Source organism: Abramis brama (assembly GCF_963993115.1).
Source record: "Abramis brama genome assembly, chromosome: 16".
In the NCBI taxonomy this organism is placed as follows: domain Eukaryota; kingdom Metazoa; phylum Chordata; class Actinopteri; order Cypriniformes; family Leuciscidae; genus Abramis; species Abramis brama.
The window spans coordinates 24,631,980-24,650,642 of record NC_139978.1 but is presented as its reverse complement, the minus strand read 5'-3'; the positions used below and the strand labels follow the sequence as shown (position 1 = coordinate 24,650,642).

Sequence of the window (18,663 nt, the reverse complement as noted above, 5' to 3'; positions counted from 1 at the left end):
CTGTTTATCGTATAGCTTTCCATCGGCTGTGGAGGTGAAGACGACAACTCCCATGATTCCACGCTCATTCACGGTGTCATCTACGCATTTATTATTGTTATGAATAAGCAACCTCTAGCAGCGAAACTTACATACTGTGCTTTTAATGACAGGTTTTCTGCTCATGTGGGACCATTATGACACCTGCAGTTTTTTTTAAAGTGGATTTGTTGACAAATAATGGTCCAAAAAAGGTGACTCTTAATAAAAATAGCCAAACACAAATTACTAAGTGCTTCTAGTACAAATTGAGAAAATGTATTAAAAAAAAATGTTTTATGTATAAAAATATTAAAATAAAATTATGCTAATATAAACATAAAATGTACATTGAAAAATGTTTAACATCTAAATGGTTATTAAATTCACAAATGTTTTATAATCACTTAATACTAATAGCCTACATTAATTTATACAAACAAAACAAATTTTATGGGTTAAATCACAGGTAAATAGCTCTTTAAGATCCCATTTTTTACAGTGGAGAATTGGGTTCTTGTTAATCGTGTCAAATGGGCACCAGAAACTGTAAAAATTTAATTAAAATGGTTAATTTACACTAGACTAACAATAAACAAACAATCAAGCAAACAGACCATGGACTGTGTCCTCATTTCAAAAGGCCACCACACACTATTACCTTCAGACAGTGTGTTCAAGTTACACCAAATCCAAAGGAAGCTTCAAAAATGTCATTCGACAGTAAAATGTTTGAATATACAACAGTCATCTCAATATGTACAGTACAGCACTCATAAAAGAGGAAAAATGATTCAAGCGTGAGTCAGTAGGCTATTACACTTGTTTTCAAATGAGGGCGATCCTGTGTTGAGGGAACTTGTGACCTACAAGTCATTGCCAAGAACATGCATTCAAAATCGGAGACCGCTGCACAAGCTCATAACTCTGTACATTACAGGTATTCACGTAATAACATATCATTTAAAAGCATAACTGACTGTTTTTAGTAGTGGTTTCTTCTGACTCGTTGGCCTCAAGCGTTTTCTCTGCGGCTAGAGATGCGCTTCAATTTACAATAAACAGAGGACTCGCGCACACGCATATTGCGCGGTTTTTTACGTTGTTTTCCCAGTGATGCTTCATAACAGGGTCATTTAAATGAACGACTCTAACATGAACATTAAAATACACTTAGCACGAGACAACAAACAATTCCAGCCAGTCGTGTCACCCTAAAATAAAAAAATAAAATCATAACATTGCGTCTTACCAGTACACAAGCTTGTTATGAAGAATCGCTGGAGTCTTATCCGACGCACAGTTGATGCACCACATTGTTGCGAGAGAAACACGTCCGGATGCGCAAGCGCTATTTCATTTGATATCTAATTTGGCTCGAGCTCTGACAGCATCCCTCACGGCGTGCGCGTGGAGTAGGATTCACTTTAAAAGGCATGATTTGCGATTTCATGTGCTGTCATTAGCGAGGAGATGATGAGAAGCTCATTCTCTCATCCTTGGCCACCCTCCTTCCTCCTCCTCCCCTCTCTTTCCATCTCTCTCTCTCTCTCCCAATCCTTTGAATCTCTTCAGGCTCGTGCAGCCAGCGTGACACAGCAGTAAGGGCGCGAAAACGAGTCTGGCAGCCGAGCTTGGCAAACCGCTTCCTGTTCGCAGCGCATGATCCACACCTCAGGCAACATTGCTTCGACTATTCTGACAGGCTCTGTTCGGTGCCATTAAGATCAATCAGAGTGTCATGTGACATAATCTGTGTGAGTCACATCTCGATTCGTCGCGCGGTCCAGGGGAACCATATGGTGTCAATCTGGTGGTCAATTCTATCACTCAGTTCGCGCCACTTCTCAAAGAGCACTCTTAAAAATAAAGGTTCCAAAAGGGCGTTTTGGGTTCCATTTTGGGTTCCCCAAAGAACCTTTTTTTTTTCCTAGTGTGAAGAACATTTTAATAATCTGAAGAACCCTTTTCCACTTTAATTGCATTGGAAATGTACTGTGGATGTTAAAGGTCTTCATGGAATCAAAGATGCCAATAAAAAACTTATATTTAATAGTGTGGATGTATCACTCTACGTTTCTCTCCTCATTTTGCACATCTGCCATTTATTAATTAATGTTTTGCGTTTTGTCAGTGGACTTGTGCATTGAAGTATGCTGAGAGACTTTTCAACCCACTCTGTTGTGACAAGTCTCTTTTCTTCTCGTCTTGAGTAGTCTCGTTCCTTTCACATGGACATCAAAACACAGGAGAGATATGTGATATTTATCTCTTTCTCTCTGTCTCCATCTTTCTCCCTGGCCTCAGGACAGCTTTATATAATTCATCATATTCCATATTAGCCACCATTTTGATGCCTTCTCCCCATGTTTGTCATCTGTCTCATTCTTCAGCACAAGCTGCTCAGTGTTCTGTTCACTTCATCTCTCCTGTGTCACTTTCTCTTTTCTTCAGGGTTCATACGGTCATGGTAAACCTGCAAGTATCAGGCTAGGGAATATTACAATTGTGATTTCCAGGACAGGAAAAGTTTGTTTCTTTGTGGATACTTCACAAATACTTACTGTTAAAATGTAATTTATTCATTTAAATCTGTGCATGTCCAAACCTAGCGGAATTCTCATAGATTTTTTCATTAACATCTAAAAATAGAAACTTAAATTATGGCCTACATTTGTAAGTCTCATGACCTACATTTTGCCATTCATCACACTCTTGCATGTTATTTTTAAGAACATGAATGAGAATTGATGAGTTAGCTAAATTCCTGTCCATAATTGCTAAAATGCAGCATAATAAACAGCAAGGGCATCGATAACAATACATAAATATTGTTGGATGTGCTGGCTTTTCATGTTCCTATGAGATGTTTTGGCCTACTGTATTGTAAAAATGCTTTTTTTTAAAGTTGTAAACAAAAATAATACAAGAAAATACTATTTCAGTCTTTCTACTTCAATATTTCATGTTTAATTCAATGTGTCACTTGCCATTTCTTTCAAATCAATTTTGAAATTTACTAGCAATTTCTGAGTGAACACATTGTTTCCAAACTTTTTCAATGTAGATAGGTTATATTTTCAATTAAACCAATTAAAATTGCAAAACTGTCAGTAGATGTATTTAAAGGGATAGTTCACCCAAAAATTAAAATTCTGTTATTAATTACTCACCCTCATGTTGTTCCAAACCCGTAAGACTTTCTATCATCTTTGGAACGCAAATGAAGATCTTTTTGATGTAATCTGAGAGCTTTCTGTCCCTCCATTGACAGCTACACAACTACCACTTTGATGCTTCAAAGAGTTAATAAAGAAATTGTAAAACTCATTCATATGAATTGAGTGGCATAGTCCAAATTTTCTGAAGAGACTCGATTGCTTTATATGATAAACAGATTGAATTTTATTCACATATAAACAGCGAACAGAAGCTCAACTGAACATGCTTGATGTGCGAGAACAAACCTCATTGGTTCTCAAACGTGCTGTGTAACACACGAGAATGAACCTCATTGGTTCTCGCAAGTAAACATGCTTGTAAACATCAAAAATATCTTCATTTGTGCTCTGAAGATGAACGAAAGCCTTACAGGTTTGGAACGACATGAGGGTGAGTAATTAATGACAGAATTTTCATTTTTGGGTGAGCATGCTGGATGATTGCACATTCGCCTTTTCTTTCTCACCCTCTTGCGATGACAAACAAAATACAGTCATACTTCATTTTACAAAAACGAACAGAGCTCATGTGCACAGCTAAGCTTCATGCTTTCACACTGAGAAAACACATCAGCACAAATGCTCTAGGTGTACAGTATGAAGTGTCACCATACTCATATTGTTTCTGCACACATTGATGAGTTGTATATTGCATAATACAAATGTTGTTGAAACCATCCTGCTGAAAAACTGAAGACCCATATCATCTAAATGTGCTTTGAGCTACTACTCATGCAGCACTCAGTCTATTTTAATGTCCCCAGGGCACCACGTGATGCGTATCTGCACATGATTGGACAGACATGATGCTTCATGACTGTGCTCTATCGGCCTCCCGTGGTGGGCGGAGTCAACGTCAGTCTCCTCGCATTTCCCCTTTCATGATTCCCAAAGAACAACGCTACAACGTGCTGCTGACTGCAATATTAATAAAGTCTAACTAGGTCATTTGAGCTATCAGAAAGTCTCTGCTTCAGAATGCAGCAAGTTCAACCAGCTGAGAGGAATGGAGACATCACTTTAGATTATGATTTCTGCATATTTAACACTGATGAAAACATTAATATCATATTTTTATAATAGTGTACATATCAGAACCTGACAACTCAAGAAATAATAAAGAGAAAAAGAGAGAGCAACCAGAAAAAAATAATTGTGGCGTAACATTGTGACATTATTTAAATGACAATCAAGCACATATAAACTACTGTTCAAAAGTCTGGGGTTTGTCATTTTTTTATCAAAAGTGACAGTAAAGACATTTATTATGTTACATGTGATTTCTATTCCAGATAAATGCTGTTCTTTTGAACTCTTTATTCATCTAAGAATTCTGGAAAAAAAAGATATCACCGTTTCCATAAAAATATTAAGCAGCACAGCTGTTTTTAACATTGTAACATTTAACGCTATAATAATAGGAAATGTGTCTTAAGCATCCAATCATCATATCAGAATGATTTCTGAAGGATCATGTGACACTAAAGACTGGAGTAATGATGCTGAAAATTCAGATTTGCCATTAAAGGAATAAATTACATTTTAAATTATTACAGTTTTTACTGTATGTTTGAACAAATAAATGCAGCCATGCACTTTTTTCAAAATATAATTCATCATACATATAATTTCTGTTATTTTTCAAATGTTTTGACCTGGAAATGTTTTCACAATCTTGTTCCATAAATAATAAAGCATGACACTTTCAACCCTGTCTGTTCCTACTTCATTATTTCACAGCATTTATTATTCTCGCTTTACTCTCTATTTGTCCATTACTGTAATCATGTTTACTTATCTCTTGCTCATCATTTGTCTTTCTCCATCTCCTTCTCATCTCTTTGTAAGTATTCTGCCCCCCCTCTCTCTTTTTTAATCATTATCTCTCTTTCCCCACTGCTTCCACCCTTTATCCCTCCTTCTCGATGCTGTCACGCTCTCTGGAAGAGGCAGACTCAGAGAAGGGGAGAGGGAGGCGGGGATGAGAGGAGAGAGTTGCTTGGTGACGGTTGCTGAGAAACAGATGTGGGAGGGGTTGCTGTGAGCCAGAGTCAAAAGTGGCGTTGCCTTGGCGACCGAGGTTTCACACTGTCTTACAGGATTTGGCGCAAGATGGGAGGGATCACAGTACCTCTGAGGGGTTTGTAGCATCATATATCCACATATACAATATAAACATACACAAGTACACACATGACCACTAGAGCTAATATTATTTTAAAGACCCCCTTGTGGTGAAAAGTTTTAATGTTGTTTATATGTCTGTGTGGTGTTTTTAATGTGCTTTAAGACAAACCATGTGCAAATTCATAAGTCAACATCATTGCTGAGTATTTTTCTCCTTAAAACTGCAGTGAATCAAAGACAGTCTCAAAAACGCGGTTTGAAATCAACAGTGTTTCTGATGTCACAAACTACCTTGTAACCAATCACATCAGAGCGGGCGGACTTTAGCATATCATTAACTATGACCGCTCTGAAATAGGGGAGTCTCAAGAGAAGCCAGGTTATCAGTATATTTTTCTGTTAATATTAAAAATCAGTTACATTGGCAATATAGCGGGTAAATTATGTACCTGATGCATATTACGATGTTATGATGAACTATATGCCTTTCTCTACTGATGTTCTATGATGTTCTGTCACATTTGATCAATTTAATGCATCCTTGTTAAAAAAATGTTTTATTTCTATTAAAAAAAAAATCTTACTGATACCAAACTTTTGAATGGTGTGTTTAAAGGTGCAATATGCAGAATTTTCAGTTATTGTTTGTAAACACAACCTTTAAACTTGGACCCTTGGACACAGCCAGAAGCTCCAGCCCTCTACCTGACATGATATCATGAGTGTTGAGCTCTTTTGCAATATTGTATTTTCAAATATTGTTTATCATGCATAAACAGCACTGTTTGTGTATCTGAAATAACTGTTATGCTAATAGTTAGATGACGGGAAGTAATTTGCAAGCAAGTTTAGTCATCTTCAGTGTAGCTTGCTAACAGACGATAATTACGAGTCATCATAAAAACATAATTACAATGGCCAGTAATCTGTCGAGTTACAGATAGCAGCCGACAATTCAATAGCAACATCGGTGAACTGTTTTTGTGTTGAGACACGACAACTTCCCACCCTCACCTGCACCGCATATTGTTATTGACTGGAGGAGCGACATACCCACACATACCCATTGGCCAAAGGTTGCAGCCCAGAAACACCCGAGAACAGCAAAAAGAAAACATGAAAATATTTATGAAAGCATTATTTTTGTACGAGTCTATACTTTAGCTGACTTGAAGTATGACCCAACAACAATTGAGATGGAAACACGTTTACATACATGCACTTCAGGAAGCTGTCCCAGCAAGAGGATGAATAGAGGGAGCTGTCCATAGTGCTGAATACAGCCGTCATCATTCACAGCAACTTGACCTCCTTTATAGTGGTTCACACAACTAATTCAGATCATTCAGTATTTGTGATTTAACTAACATGAAACTATTCATATCAGCGGATGTTAACTAGAATTGTTTGGAAAATGATTGGACATTGAACCAACACAGCACTAAAATTGATTATACAAAAGAAAACAGAATATTTTTTAAATAAACATTTAAATTTATAATTTTATAAATATATTAATGTTAATAATTTAACATGAAAACCTTTTGAAATAACCAGCAGGCTATAGTTTGAGAGTAGAAAATTAAAAGGTTGCAAAACTTTGGCCTCTCTATCGCCACCTATGGTCAAAATACAAAATTGCATGCTGCTAAAAATACAAATTGATGAAGGCTTACTTTAATGAGGCAAGCACACACAGATGTAAGTACTTGCTATTATTAATAAATAATAATAATAATAATAATTCAGAGTGCAAAATATAGTGCTTTTTAACAAGTTGCTACAAAATGTGATACATGGATCATTTTGATCAACAAATGAGCTTCCCTTTTAATCCCATTATCCAACTATGAATTATGCAGCAACTACACACTTTCCAAGGGTGTACAATTAACCTCAATGCAAGTCAGGATTCAAAATAAGGCCAGAGGGAAACTGAAGCTTAAAGCTCACTGATCATTTCTAATCAAAAATGTTAATTTACACAATAAGCACAGAGCAAACATTCACGTCTGCACGCTATTGTACAGCAACGTGATTCAGCTGGTGCCTGTCTGCAGGGTAACGGGACTGTGATCACATGAACGCCAGTACTGCGATGTGACTGCTACATTCTCTTCATTAATTTTAATCTACCAGAAAGTCTTCTGTAGCCATATTTGGACAGGATTGGTCTATATTTTGTCTAATATATTTAGACAAAATATATTTACAGCAGCTGTGCTAATTAATTATGCAGGAAACATTGAACATGAGCATGATATTATTTGTAGAAATAGATTTCAAGCAAAATGGAACAGTCCCGTTGACAATAGTGAGCATTAAGCCTTGCCTTGTTAGTCAACTCGCATCAGCTGACTCACAGCTGATCCACATCTACCTATAGGAATACAACGCCTATCAATGTATGTATACATAAATAAGCTCCACAGTATTATCAACAGCTATCGTGTTTCTCAGGAGCCAATTCCCTCCTCCATCCTCATGAATCATGAATTGAGAAATACAATTTTCCTTGAGTTTTTGACATTTAAGAGGTCATCATACTATAAGAATATCCTGTAAGTTTCATAACTGAAAACTTCCTTGTTAGTCCAAAAACAGCTTTTATTGTAACCAAGCCCAGCAAACGACTGTGGAATGTGTCTATGTAATAGATAGGTGAAAGAAGAAAAACAACGCCTACTTCATCATTGCAAATTTGGCCCTACCCACTGGTGTGTTAGTGAGATGATGAGGAGTCAAGAACGATCAGTGGATCATTTCAAAGGATCCTAATGCTAGGAATGTGGTTATTTATTTTCAACAATGTGAATGTCTCAGTTGAACATTATTTGTTTGTTCAGAACATTTCATTGTGGATTCTTTGGTATATCAGTCGCAATTTCGGCGCAGGCTTTGCAAACAGACTTTTACGATATGGACTAGACAGTATTGTCACAACATGTAAGTAACTGTGTTAATTCTAATGCCTGATCTATGACCAGTGATTTCTGATATGTAATGATTTGTGTACAGTCAGCTGTTCTTTGTCTATGGGTCAGTAAAGCAAACCAGTGACTTAAACGGTCAACTTCACATTGTTTCTTTGAGTAGAATGAAAATAATCTGTTATTTAAACTGTGATTAAATTCTATATAAAAAGCGATCAAAGAACGTAACCTTTACAATCGCTGGAGCTGTCAATCAAATAGTGTGAGTTTATCAGTGATCTCGCCCAAACTCCCGTTATAATCAACAAATCTCTTATTTACGTTGTTCGCACTGTTAGTAACGATGAAAGCATTTTTAAGTGTGCAGAAATCAAGTTGCAATGATGAGATCACTGCATTCATGCGCTCAACATGTCTGTGATAGGCTACAATGCTCATCACTGCAACCTTTCATGCCACAATCTAAATATAATGCCATAGATCTTAATATAATGCTATAATCAACACTTTTCACAATTAGTTAACCTTGAGAGCTGCAATATTAAAAACGTGCTAAAAGTTTTCTAGAGAGTTCCACATGTAATACTTAGCTATTTCTTATGCAAAGATGTTAGCCAATCACAGCAGTGGGCGTTTACACTGAAGTCTCACAACAGACACGCCCCTTCAAACAGAGCGTTCAAATCAGAAGACTAAAATCAGGGTAGGAAAAGGACTATTTTTGATGTAAAATCAGACTAACATTATAAGTGCATCCCAGGAAACATTATAAAACAATAAAACAATGCAGTTCATGACCCCTTTAAAGTTCATTTGTTTTTTGTGTATTTTTCTCTTCTTATTTTATGTCATTAAGAACTCTATATTTGATAAAAAATACAGTAAAAACAGTAAAACTGTGGAATATATTGTAATATATCTTAAATTGTAATTTATCCTTGTGATGGCAAAGCTGTATTTTCAGCAGAAGAATTTTTTTTTTTATCAATGTTAATAAGAAATTTCTTATCAATGTTGAGAACAGTGCATTTTCCCCAGAATTATTTTATGAATAGAACGTTCAAAAGAACAGCATTTTTTAAAATAGAAACCTTTTGCAACATTATAAATGCCTTTGCTGTCACGTTTGATCATTTTAATGCATCCTTGCTTAAAAATAATAATAATAATATATCACTGACCCCACACTTGTAAACATGCATGGCTGCTTTTGAATGCCCGTCAATAAAGAAAATGCTTTTCGAAGCCAGACAGTGTATTAACAGCGTCTGCCAGCAGGGTCTAACCAGGCAATGCTAACCAGCCAAATTTTGACCTGTAGGTTAATCCACACTGTCATCTATAATTCAATGATTTCCTCTGTCACTGTATTTGCTGTCACCAGTGCTTTCCTACAGAGCCGACGAGCAGGACACTGTGAACTCAGAGCAAAACACCTGGGGGCAAACCTCCTGATATGAACATATAACTATCAGAGACTCTAGGAAATTGTTGTTCTCTTTAACAGTCGAACATTTCGATTTCTTCCATTTCTCTTGGATTATTGTTTTAACCATTCATACATTTCCTCCTGCTTGCTCTTCTGTTGAGACATTGGCTTGTACCAAAATACACAGTACACACATGCACACTTATATAGACACAGTCAGCACTCACACTCATATATACTCATGCAGCACACACACAAGATATGCATTTATTACAGTTATATAGGATAAACCAGCAGCGCAGCACCGACTATGACGGCACTGCCCAACAGTGATGCCGTAATCTCCAGCCGCATGCAGAAAGAAGTCACCCTCGCCCTTTGATGTGCGCTTGCACTAATCTGCCTTTAGCTCCCTTTCATGATCACCACAAGCCGACACTTGCTGTCTACCAAACAAGATTAATCCGACACAGTCATCCCCGCTGAAACATATTAGCAAATTAACAATTTCTTAAATCCCTCACCATTTGAGGTCGCACGCCACAGCAGAATGACCGCAAACAATCATCGCACATCATTAGAGTAAATGAAAACGAGTGTCTCGAGATACTTGGACAGCTCTCCCTCAGCTTGGGATTGTTGACTCACTTCTCAGTAGACTCACTCAGACTTTACAAAATAATAGCAAGTACATGACTGCTTGAAAAATGCTACACTGACTCAAGCTCATTCTGTCATTTTTTGTTAAATAAATAAATAAATATTTATCAAGCTTGAAACTGAATTTTATGTGAATGTTAATTTTATGTGAAATGTAATGTACATTTTATGCGAAAAGAAAATATGGATTGTATTAATACATATTTTTTCCATTATTCAAAAAAAAAATTGACAGCACATCAAGAACAATACATAAATAAAATAAATCAAATCATATTGTTTTGGACTCGCACTATGGTAATTGAATGATGTTCTTTGACCATAAAAATACATGTATGAATATGATAGACACACTCATATAATAATGGACACACATGCTTTATTATATAATTATAAAAGAATAGCTATTAAATGTCTGCTTGAAAAGGGCTACAATGACTCACAATCATTAATCAATGATTCGTCTTGTAAATAAATACATGGGATTTCTTTGGATTTGAAATGATGAAATGTATATTTTATGTATATTTCTATGATGTACTTTAGTAGTATGGAGCACCATAAACATTCTCTCTCTCTCTGTATATACATATATATACATATATATATATATATATATATACAGTATCATTCAGTACCATAGTACCATGGTATTACCATTTGACACAATCGCTGTAGCAGGGTACTATCACATAACTTTTTGTAAGGGTTTGCTTTTCCTAAGAGAGCGAGGAGGCAATAAGAGTGACGCTTCAGCAGAACACAGCTCTAAATTACCCATCAGCCCTGTACTTTCAGACTGAGGATACCAGAAGTGTTTCTACCAGACACAGTTAATCTTCTGTCACTAGATGAGACCCATGGGTGCACACACACACCCCGTAAATCTGACGATTCTGCTGGAATTCTTCTTTAACCTTAAACGCCCTGCCCTCTTCAGCTTATAAATCTACTCACTTTCTCTTTTTCTCTCACAAACACTTGAAAATTCCTGTGTGGAACCAGCTGCTTTTCTTTATATTATTTATTTAAAACATGACCTCTCGCTCTTCTTCTTCTCTCTCACACCCTTCCCCCTCCTCTCCTAAGATGGTTTTGACGGATTTTTTTCTCCCTCTGGATCTCTGAACTTGTCACTTCATTTCTAGATGTGTCAATTCATCATTCTTTCCATCCATATCTCTCCCTCATGCTTCTCTTCTCTCTGACAACACAGCTGGTACGAATCCCATCTGCTATTAAACTATTACCCACCAATTCTAGTCTCAGACAAACATATGAACAACAATAATAACAATCAATTGCATTTAAAATCAGATTAATAACATGATACGCCAATTCATTCATCCAATTTATCACAATTACTCAGATATATCAAATTAATATTTAACCACATATATTAATATTTGCTGAGAAAAACTAAGATGCTTGTTTCAACTTTTGACACAAAGCGCAACTAATCACTTTCAAAACAGTGGACCAATCAGAACAAGTTGGGGGTGGAGCAAGCATTGCAAGCAAATGTTTACAGTAGCAACTCATTTGACAATAACAAGAAGCTGTGTTTGGATAATTATACCTTCTAGTTGTTTTGTCCATTCCAGGGCTGCGTTTCCCAAAAGCATCGTAAGCCTAAATTGATCATAGAGACCATTGGTGGCAATTATTCTACGATCAACTTAAAGCTTACGAAATACAATACTTTTGGGAAACACAGCCCTGAACAGCATGTATGTTTCATTCTGTGGTATGCTTTTTTTTTATTTTATTTTTTACAAGAGATGCACCAATATTAAAGTTCTGACAGATACCAATAAGCCAAAAATAATTATTATTGCTATGGCCGATAACCGATAAAAGGCTAATATTAAATAGATAAAAAATCTCAAAGTAATATCTAATAATGACATGTAATAAAATAATGCACCAATGATATTCAATGAAATTAAATAAATAAAAAAATATCTACATAATATTAAAATAATATAGAATAATGAAATCTATAAAAAAAAATCACGAAAAATATGGCACTAAAACTAGATATTGATTATTATAACATTAAATGCTGTTATTAAAGATTTAATTGAGTGTTAGAAGATGACAAATGTTATTTAAATGTAAAAACACAAGATTCAAAATCCAATATCGGAAGATACCAATAAATAAAAACTCTAATATTGGCTAATAACCAATGTGGTATTGACATTTTGTACATCGTATTTTTACTGTTCCTGGATGCTGTCTCATGTTTTTTTTTTTTTTTTAACAGTCATACCATAAGAAGTCAATATGTTGCTTCATTTATTTTCATATTGTCATGCTCTGACGGTAGGAAAATGATTTGTAATAAAATTCACATTCAGCTACAGGGCCATCATTAATTGTTTAATTTTAAATCACATCTTATTTTTCTCTGTATATTGAATCAGAATAAATTAAAAAAATAATAATACCAACATTTCTAGTTAGAAGGGTGCTGAAGCTGCACATCCTCTCACACGCACAGATGTTCACCTCCTGCCTTTTGTTCTCTCAAAAAGACAAAGACATCAGTTTTAGGCCAAATAAGCTAAATTAACTCCATTTCTTTTCTGAAACAAAGACTTAACCACTAACATGCCACATACCCAGCTGCCTGAAGGCAGGCCAAATTGGTAAATTATTGAGTTCTGTCTCACTCAAGCATAAGACTTCACTTCACTCCGTCCCCAGTGGCTCCTGGTTTATTTTTAAAGCAACATTTACACAAAAGCAGCTAGAACAAATGCTTTCCAATCTCACGCAATACTCCCAATGTAATGAAAATGGGGGTAATACGATGTACTTCTGTGGGCCTTCGTCTCTAACTGTAATCACCGCTGGGTTACATTCTAGAGAGAGTCAGCTTGTCCTACACAGTCCGAAACAGCTGATATCAGGAAGAAACAGCACTCTTTACTAATTAGCAATATAAAGTAATAGTCAACGTGATGCACTGACGAGCACGAACAAGATTAGCTGAATGTGAATTTGAAAATGTCATGGATAAAAAGGCCCGCAGTCAACATATTTCCCGTGCAGGGTGAGCGGACGGTCTGTTATCTCAAGACTGTGCAGCCGCTTAGTTAAGTGTCAGCGCTAATGCCACGGACAAACGTGCAATGATGCAGTGAGTCAATGAAAGGATGGAGGAGTGAACAAACGAACGAGAGCTTACCGCCATGCAGACACAGAGAGGTCCCATTCAGGCTGAGAGAAGCGGAGGAAAAAATAACCCCTCTTCCAGTCTACCCTGTGTCTCTCACACCCACCACCCCTCCTTCTTTCTCTCACTCTCTCTCTCTCTCTCTCTCTCTCTGAGGAGCGGAAAGGCTGCATTCTTGACAGGTCTCTTCCACGTGTGTATTTCACTCATGAGTGCACATGCACACACACTCGCACACACGCATGTGTGAATGGGCTTTTTTGCAGTGCGGGGTTACGGAGAAATGCAGGGACCAGGTATATTGTTTATTAAAATATTAAATATGTGATTTGATGTATTTAAAGACTTCTGGAGTCAGTTTCTAGGAATCAGTTTGGCTCGTTCTGTCATCATCAGTTTTGGTTGCTCGTGTGTTTGCTGTCTGCCTGAGAAATGCAGCAGATTGCAACACCTTCAGCTTAGATTTGAACAGCATGTGTGTGAGATTTACTGTGATGACGATTCGGTGGCGGTGAGATAAACCTGATGGAAACCAAAGCTGAGAACGAATGATTACAAGGGGCTGAAGAGTGAAGAGATTTTATGAAGAGCGCATACACTAAATAATTACCTGTACTTGCTGTCAAAATATCTCTCTCACACACACACACACCAAAAATGAAAAATTATGGAATTTACTGAATTTGTCAAACCCGTATGCTGTTATGTCTTCCAAGGAACACAGAAAGAAAAAAATTAGCAGATTGTCATGTGTTCTCCATTCCAATAAAAATAAATAGGATATTGAATATTGAAAAAAAAACAACATAGTCAATATGACTTACTTGGTTATTTCTGTAAGAAACAGACAGAAATCATTATTGTGGTCACATGGCACACAAGATAGCATCATTGACGTCAAACCTGGTGCAAGGTGTCTTCACACTGCATGTTTGAATATACACAACCAAGTGAATGAGATTTAAGATTTACAACAGAGGGAAAGATTATGAACTGAAGTATATATATATATATATATATATATATATGAGCAATATCACACGAGTAGTAGTGTGATATCGGTGTATATCGGTCCGGTGTATCGGTCTGGCCATAGGCACGAATATATATATATATATATATATATGGCACTTTTCACAGCTCAACTAACTGGAAAAAATAATTATACGTATACAACGGAAATAAAAAAAAAAAATCACAACAAAAGCACAACAAAATTAGTAAACCAAACTAAAATTCATATGGAAACTTAATTTTAAATAAAATAAAAACTAATTTAAAACATTAATAAATACTATATATAATATATAAATAATACACTTTACAATCAATACAGAAAACAAAAGAAACATCCAAGTATATGCTTGATCGCTTTAATATTATATTTTATATTTCTATTATATTTCTATTTAATGTATACTTCTGAAAATAAGTATACCGAACAACCTGGTGAAAACCCAAAACACTTTGAGGGTCCTCATCTTTCCCTCATTCTATGGGTGTTAACGTTGCCTTTAAACACTGATCTGGGACCCATTGGGTGGTTTTGCATGTACAGGTTAGTGCTGCGTTTGGATTAGTGCAAAAACACACCCAGAGCCCATCTGTTTCTATTTGGCTATAAAGGGCACTTGAGTGATAAACATCAGGGATGTTGCCATTTACTGAGAGAATAGGAGCTACCCATGATCATTCCCACATAAAATTAATAAACAGGCATATGGCACCAACAAATGAGACGAGAGTAAAGCCAGCTTGATTCCTGATGCAGCGGCTCCAGCGGTGGACAGGGAGCGAAACTGCCTTAAGAGCAGCAGGGTGGCATGGATCCATTTGTTCAATGTTACTCATTTAGAGCTTAGAGAACGGGACCCTTCTCCCTGTAGTTTGCATACAGACCGTAACCACCACAGCAGGGATGTGCACCATTCAAAATTTAATTGAGAACACAGGTTAAGTTCCTTAATTTAAACTAAAGCAGCAAACATGATGCAGAACTGCAATTCAAAATTGAATGTAATGAAGGAGAAATCAAATGAATTGAAATTAAGAGAAATTCATGTAGCTAACTTTTAACTAGAAAAGCAAAATTTGAAAACTTTGAATGTTGGATTGCAAAAGGTTTGGGTTAAAACATTTTTTAGATAGAACCATAGATAGAAAGAGCAATAGACAGACCGATAGATCAATAGTCAGTCAGAGATATACATACAGACAGATAGATATGTAGATTGATAGATAGAACAACAGAAGAGATTAATAAATATAGAACAAAGACAGACAGATAGAAAGAGATAGACAGACAGACAGATAGATAGATAGATAGATAGAACAGATAGATAAATATTTTGAGGTTTTTGTGCACTGCACTAGTAAAGTTAGGCAAACATATAAATTGTTTATATGTTTCTATTTATGTTTAAATATATATGACTGTGGTCCTGCGAGGCACAACATTTCATTCCACTATACGTCTCCACATAGCAGAATGACAATAAAGCAAATTTTAATTGGACTTTTTCTGAGCACATACCTGAGGGACGAGGTACCTACTAACCGCATACAGAACAGGGGCCAAAAGTCTGGACAGATGCACTGCAAAACAAACATCAAGGGTTTCTTTTCCCCCTTTTTTAGAGAATTCGAGCAGCCCCTTTCCTCCAATACTTGACTACCAATAAGGCTCCTTTATATTCCACACCACATAGTCCAGACTCCCCAGTCCTTCTGCTGTGAGCTTGAGGCCCAACCGTCGAGACTGCAGCACATCCATTTAAAACCGCTTCCGCTTGTCCTGTCTGTCACAGGCCAGCTCTGTGTGCTGAAGTGATATGAGAGATCAGATCCCAGCGGCAAGCGTGACAGCAGTAAACACACAGCTACCATTTGTATCCAGGCTAGCAGACTCTCCGTAGCCCTTTCCAGCACTGGCTTGAATGTAAGTTACCTCACAGGATTTAGATTTGATGACTGTGCAAAAGCAAATCCAGAGGGAGAGAACCTCGTTGACTGTTCCTGGCCGAGGAACATCATTTTCCACAATATTAATTAATGGATAAATATCAGTAAATGATGGGAAAATGAACCCAAAAAAACACTCAAGTTTGCATTAATGGGCGAACAAATAATATCCCAGAGTATTTTTCCACTCCGTGTGCTCAAGAGGCCTGTTAAACACATTTGCCCTGGGTGCAGTTTTTCTTTCTTTTTCATTTTGCATGCTAATATATTCAAATAAGAACACTAGATCTAATATATAAATCACTGGTGCCTTCTGATGCTTCTTATCTTTGATGAAACCCTTTTAACCTCTGTTGAGGAAATGTTCTGGTCATCTTGGATTACATTCACATTGCCGTTTCAGGGTTTCGTTCATCGATTTTCCCCGTTCCTTTCATTTTCTATTGCCCTGAGGTTGTATTTTCCGGTTCTCACCCTTCCCCCCCTCCAACGCTGACACTTCCTTCATCTCTTCCACTAAGACTTTAATCAAATTATCCCCGCACGACCTTGCGTCCAACTGAAGTGACACACACAAACTGAAGCACATCTACACCAAACAATCAATCAGTCAGTCAAACTCTTATTACAGTTAGCTTGTTCCCCCCCCCCCCCCAAAAAAAAAATAGCACGTTCATAATTTGCCTGGGATCCCTTAAGTATCTCAGCTCTTTAATGATGTTGCACTTTTGTAATATGTGTACATATTTTAAAAAGCCACACAGTGCCAGTTCAACCCTAGGAAACGTGGGAGGTGCCACAACAGAGGTATGTGCAAGTGTCGTTATCTGAAGGCGTCTGTTTTTGATCTGCTTTTATTGATTAAATGCCTACGGAAAAACTCGTACCTGTCATTAAAAGACTACATGACCACATTTTAATCTGGATCATAAGAGCATTTATTCAGTCGCTTTCATCATCATCATCATCATCATCATCATCAGAAGCACCATCACCACCACATCACCACCATCATCAGTAACATTCTTATAATATTCAGTAATACTCTTTAATATATCAGTTTTATATCATATCCATTATCATTCATGTAATATACATATATCAATGAATGTTCCACCTCCATTGGAAAGGAGTAGGAATGATGTTTCAGTATTTACAGCATGTAAAAGAGAGAGATAGAGAGAGAATAAAAATAGTAAAGAAGGGCTCTTTCATGTGTGACTCATCGCATTCATTCCCGCTGTGAGCGCTAAATACAGGAACACGCTGACTGAACGCATCAGGCGAAAGAATCCACCACTCATCTCTGTATTAGCAGTGACGTCGTGTCATTTTCGTCCACTGTATGAGAGTCACAGCATGGTTTGAGGGGAGGTACTACAGGCATGCATGATGCATTCGGTTGGATGCAATGTCATGTTTCATAATTAGTACCAGAGACCAAAATTGAGATTTTGCTGCTGTAATATTTCTGTAATGACATTTTTAGAAAGGATTTTCATTCTAGCAGCATGTTTTTTGACACATATTTATTCACTTTTGACTAACAGTTAATAAGTTGTTGATGACTTTAAAAAGAAGTTTACATTTTCTACTACATTATGCTAAATTGCACCAGGAAGTAAAGGTTTGGTAAATTAGAACTCTAAATTTGCATATATAATAAGATGATGCTTAATTTGCATATTTTAAAACTTGGTCAATATTTTTTTTCATATCACAAAAGTTTAATTTTGATGAGTCCCCTGTAGTACGTCCCTATATTAAAATGTTCCACCATGATGCGAGAGGCTCCTTTAAAAGTAGCACACAGCTGCAACGACTAGAGAGACTTTAAGTCACTGGATAAACCAGTGAATACGAGCCTTTTCCCTTCAACTCCATTCTTTCTGTACTTAACGGCTCCCAAAGACATCCAAAATGCTGGTACAACAAATTAAAAACAATTAAGCCTCCACAATAACAAAAAAACTATATCAGTCACAACCATGAAAGAGTTTAAAAAGAGCAATGACTTTTAGAGAACATGCATTAGAGTTTGAGAAACTCTTTTCTTATTATCAGTTTATGCAGTTGAGTCTCTGAGCAAGTGGCAACAATGTCATTGTCATCATTCTGTCACAAATACGG

At 36.5% G+C, this 18,663-nt stretch overlaps 1 protein-coding gene across 5 annotated transcripts in view; it reads right to left on the bottom strand.

Moving 5' to 3' along the window:
- The window catches only part of iqsec2a (IQ motif and Sec7 domain ArfGEF 2a), a 77,170-nt gene that overhangs the window by 33,448 nt on the left and 25,059 nt on the right, over positions 1-18,663 (bottom strand). The window contains exon 1 of one of the 5 annotated variants that reach the window (XM_084087515.1): positions 1,271-1,556. The exons of the other annotated variants lie outside the window; for them this stretch is intronic. Coding sequence (XP_083943641.1) covers positions 1,271-1,335 — 65 coding nt within the window. The 5' untranslated portion in view covers positions 1,336-1,556. Of the gene's footprint in view, positions 1-1,270; positions 1,557-18,663 lie in introns of those variants that run through there. 5 annotated transcript variants of the gene reach the window in all.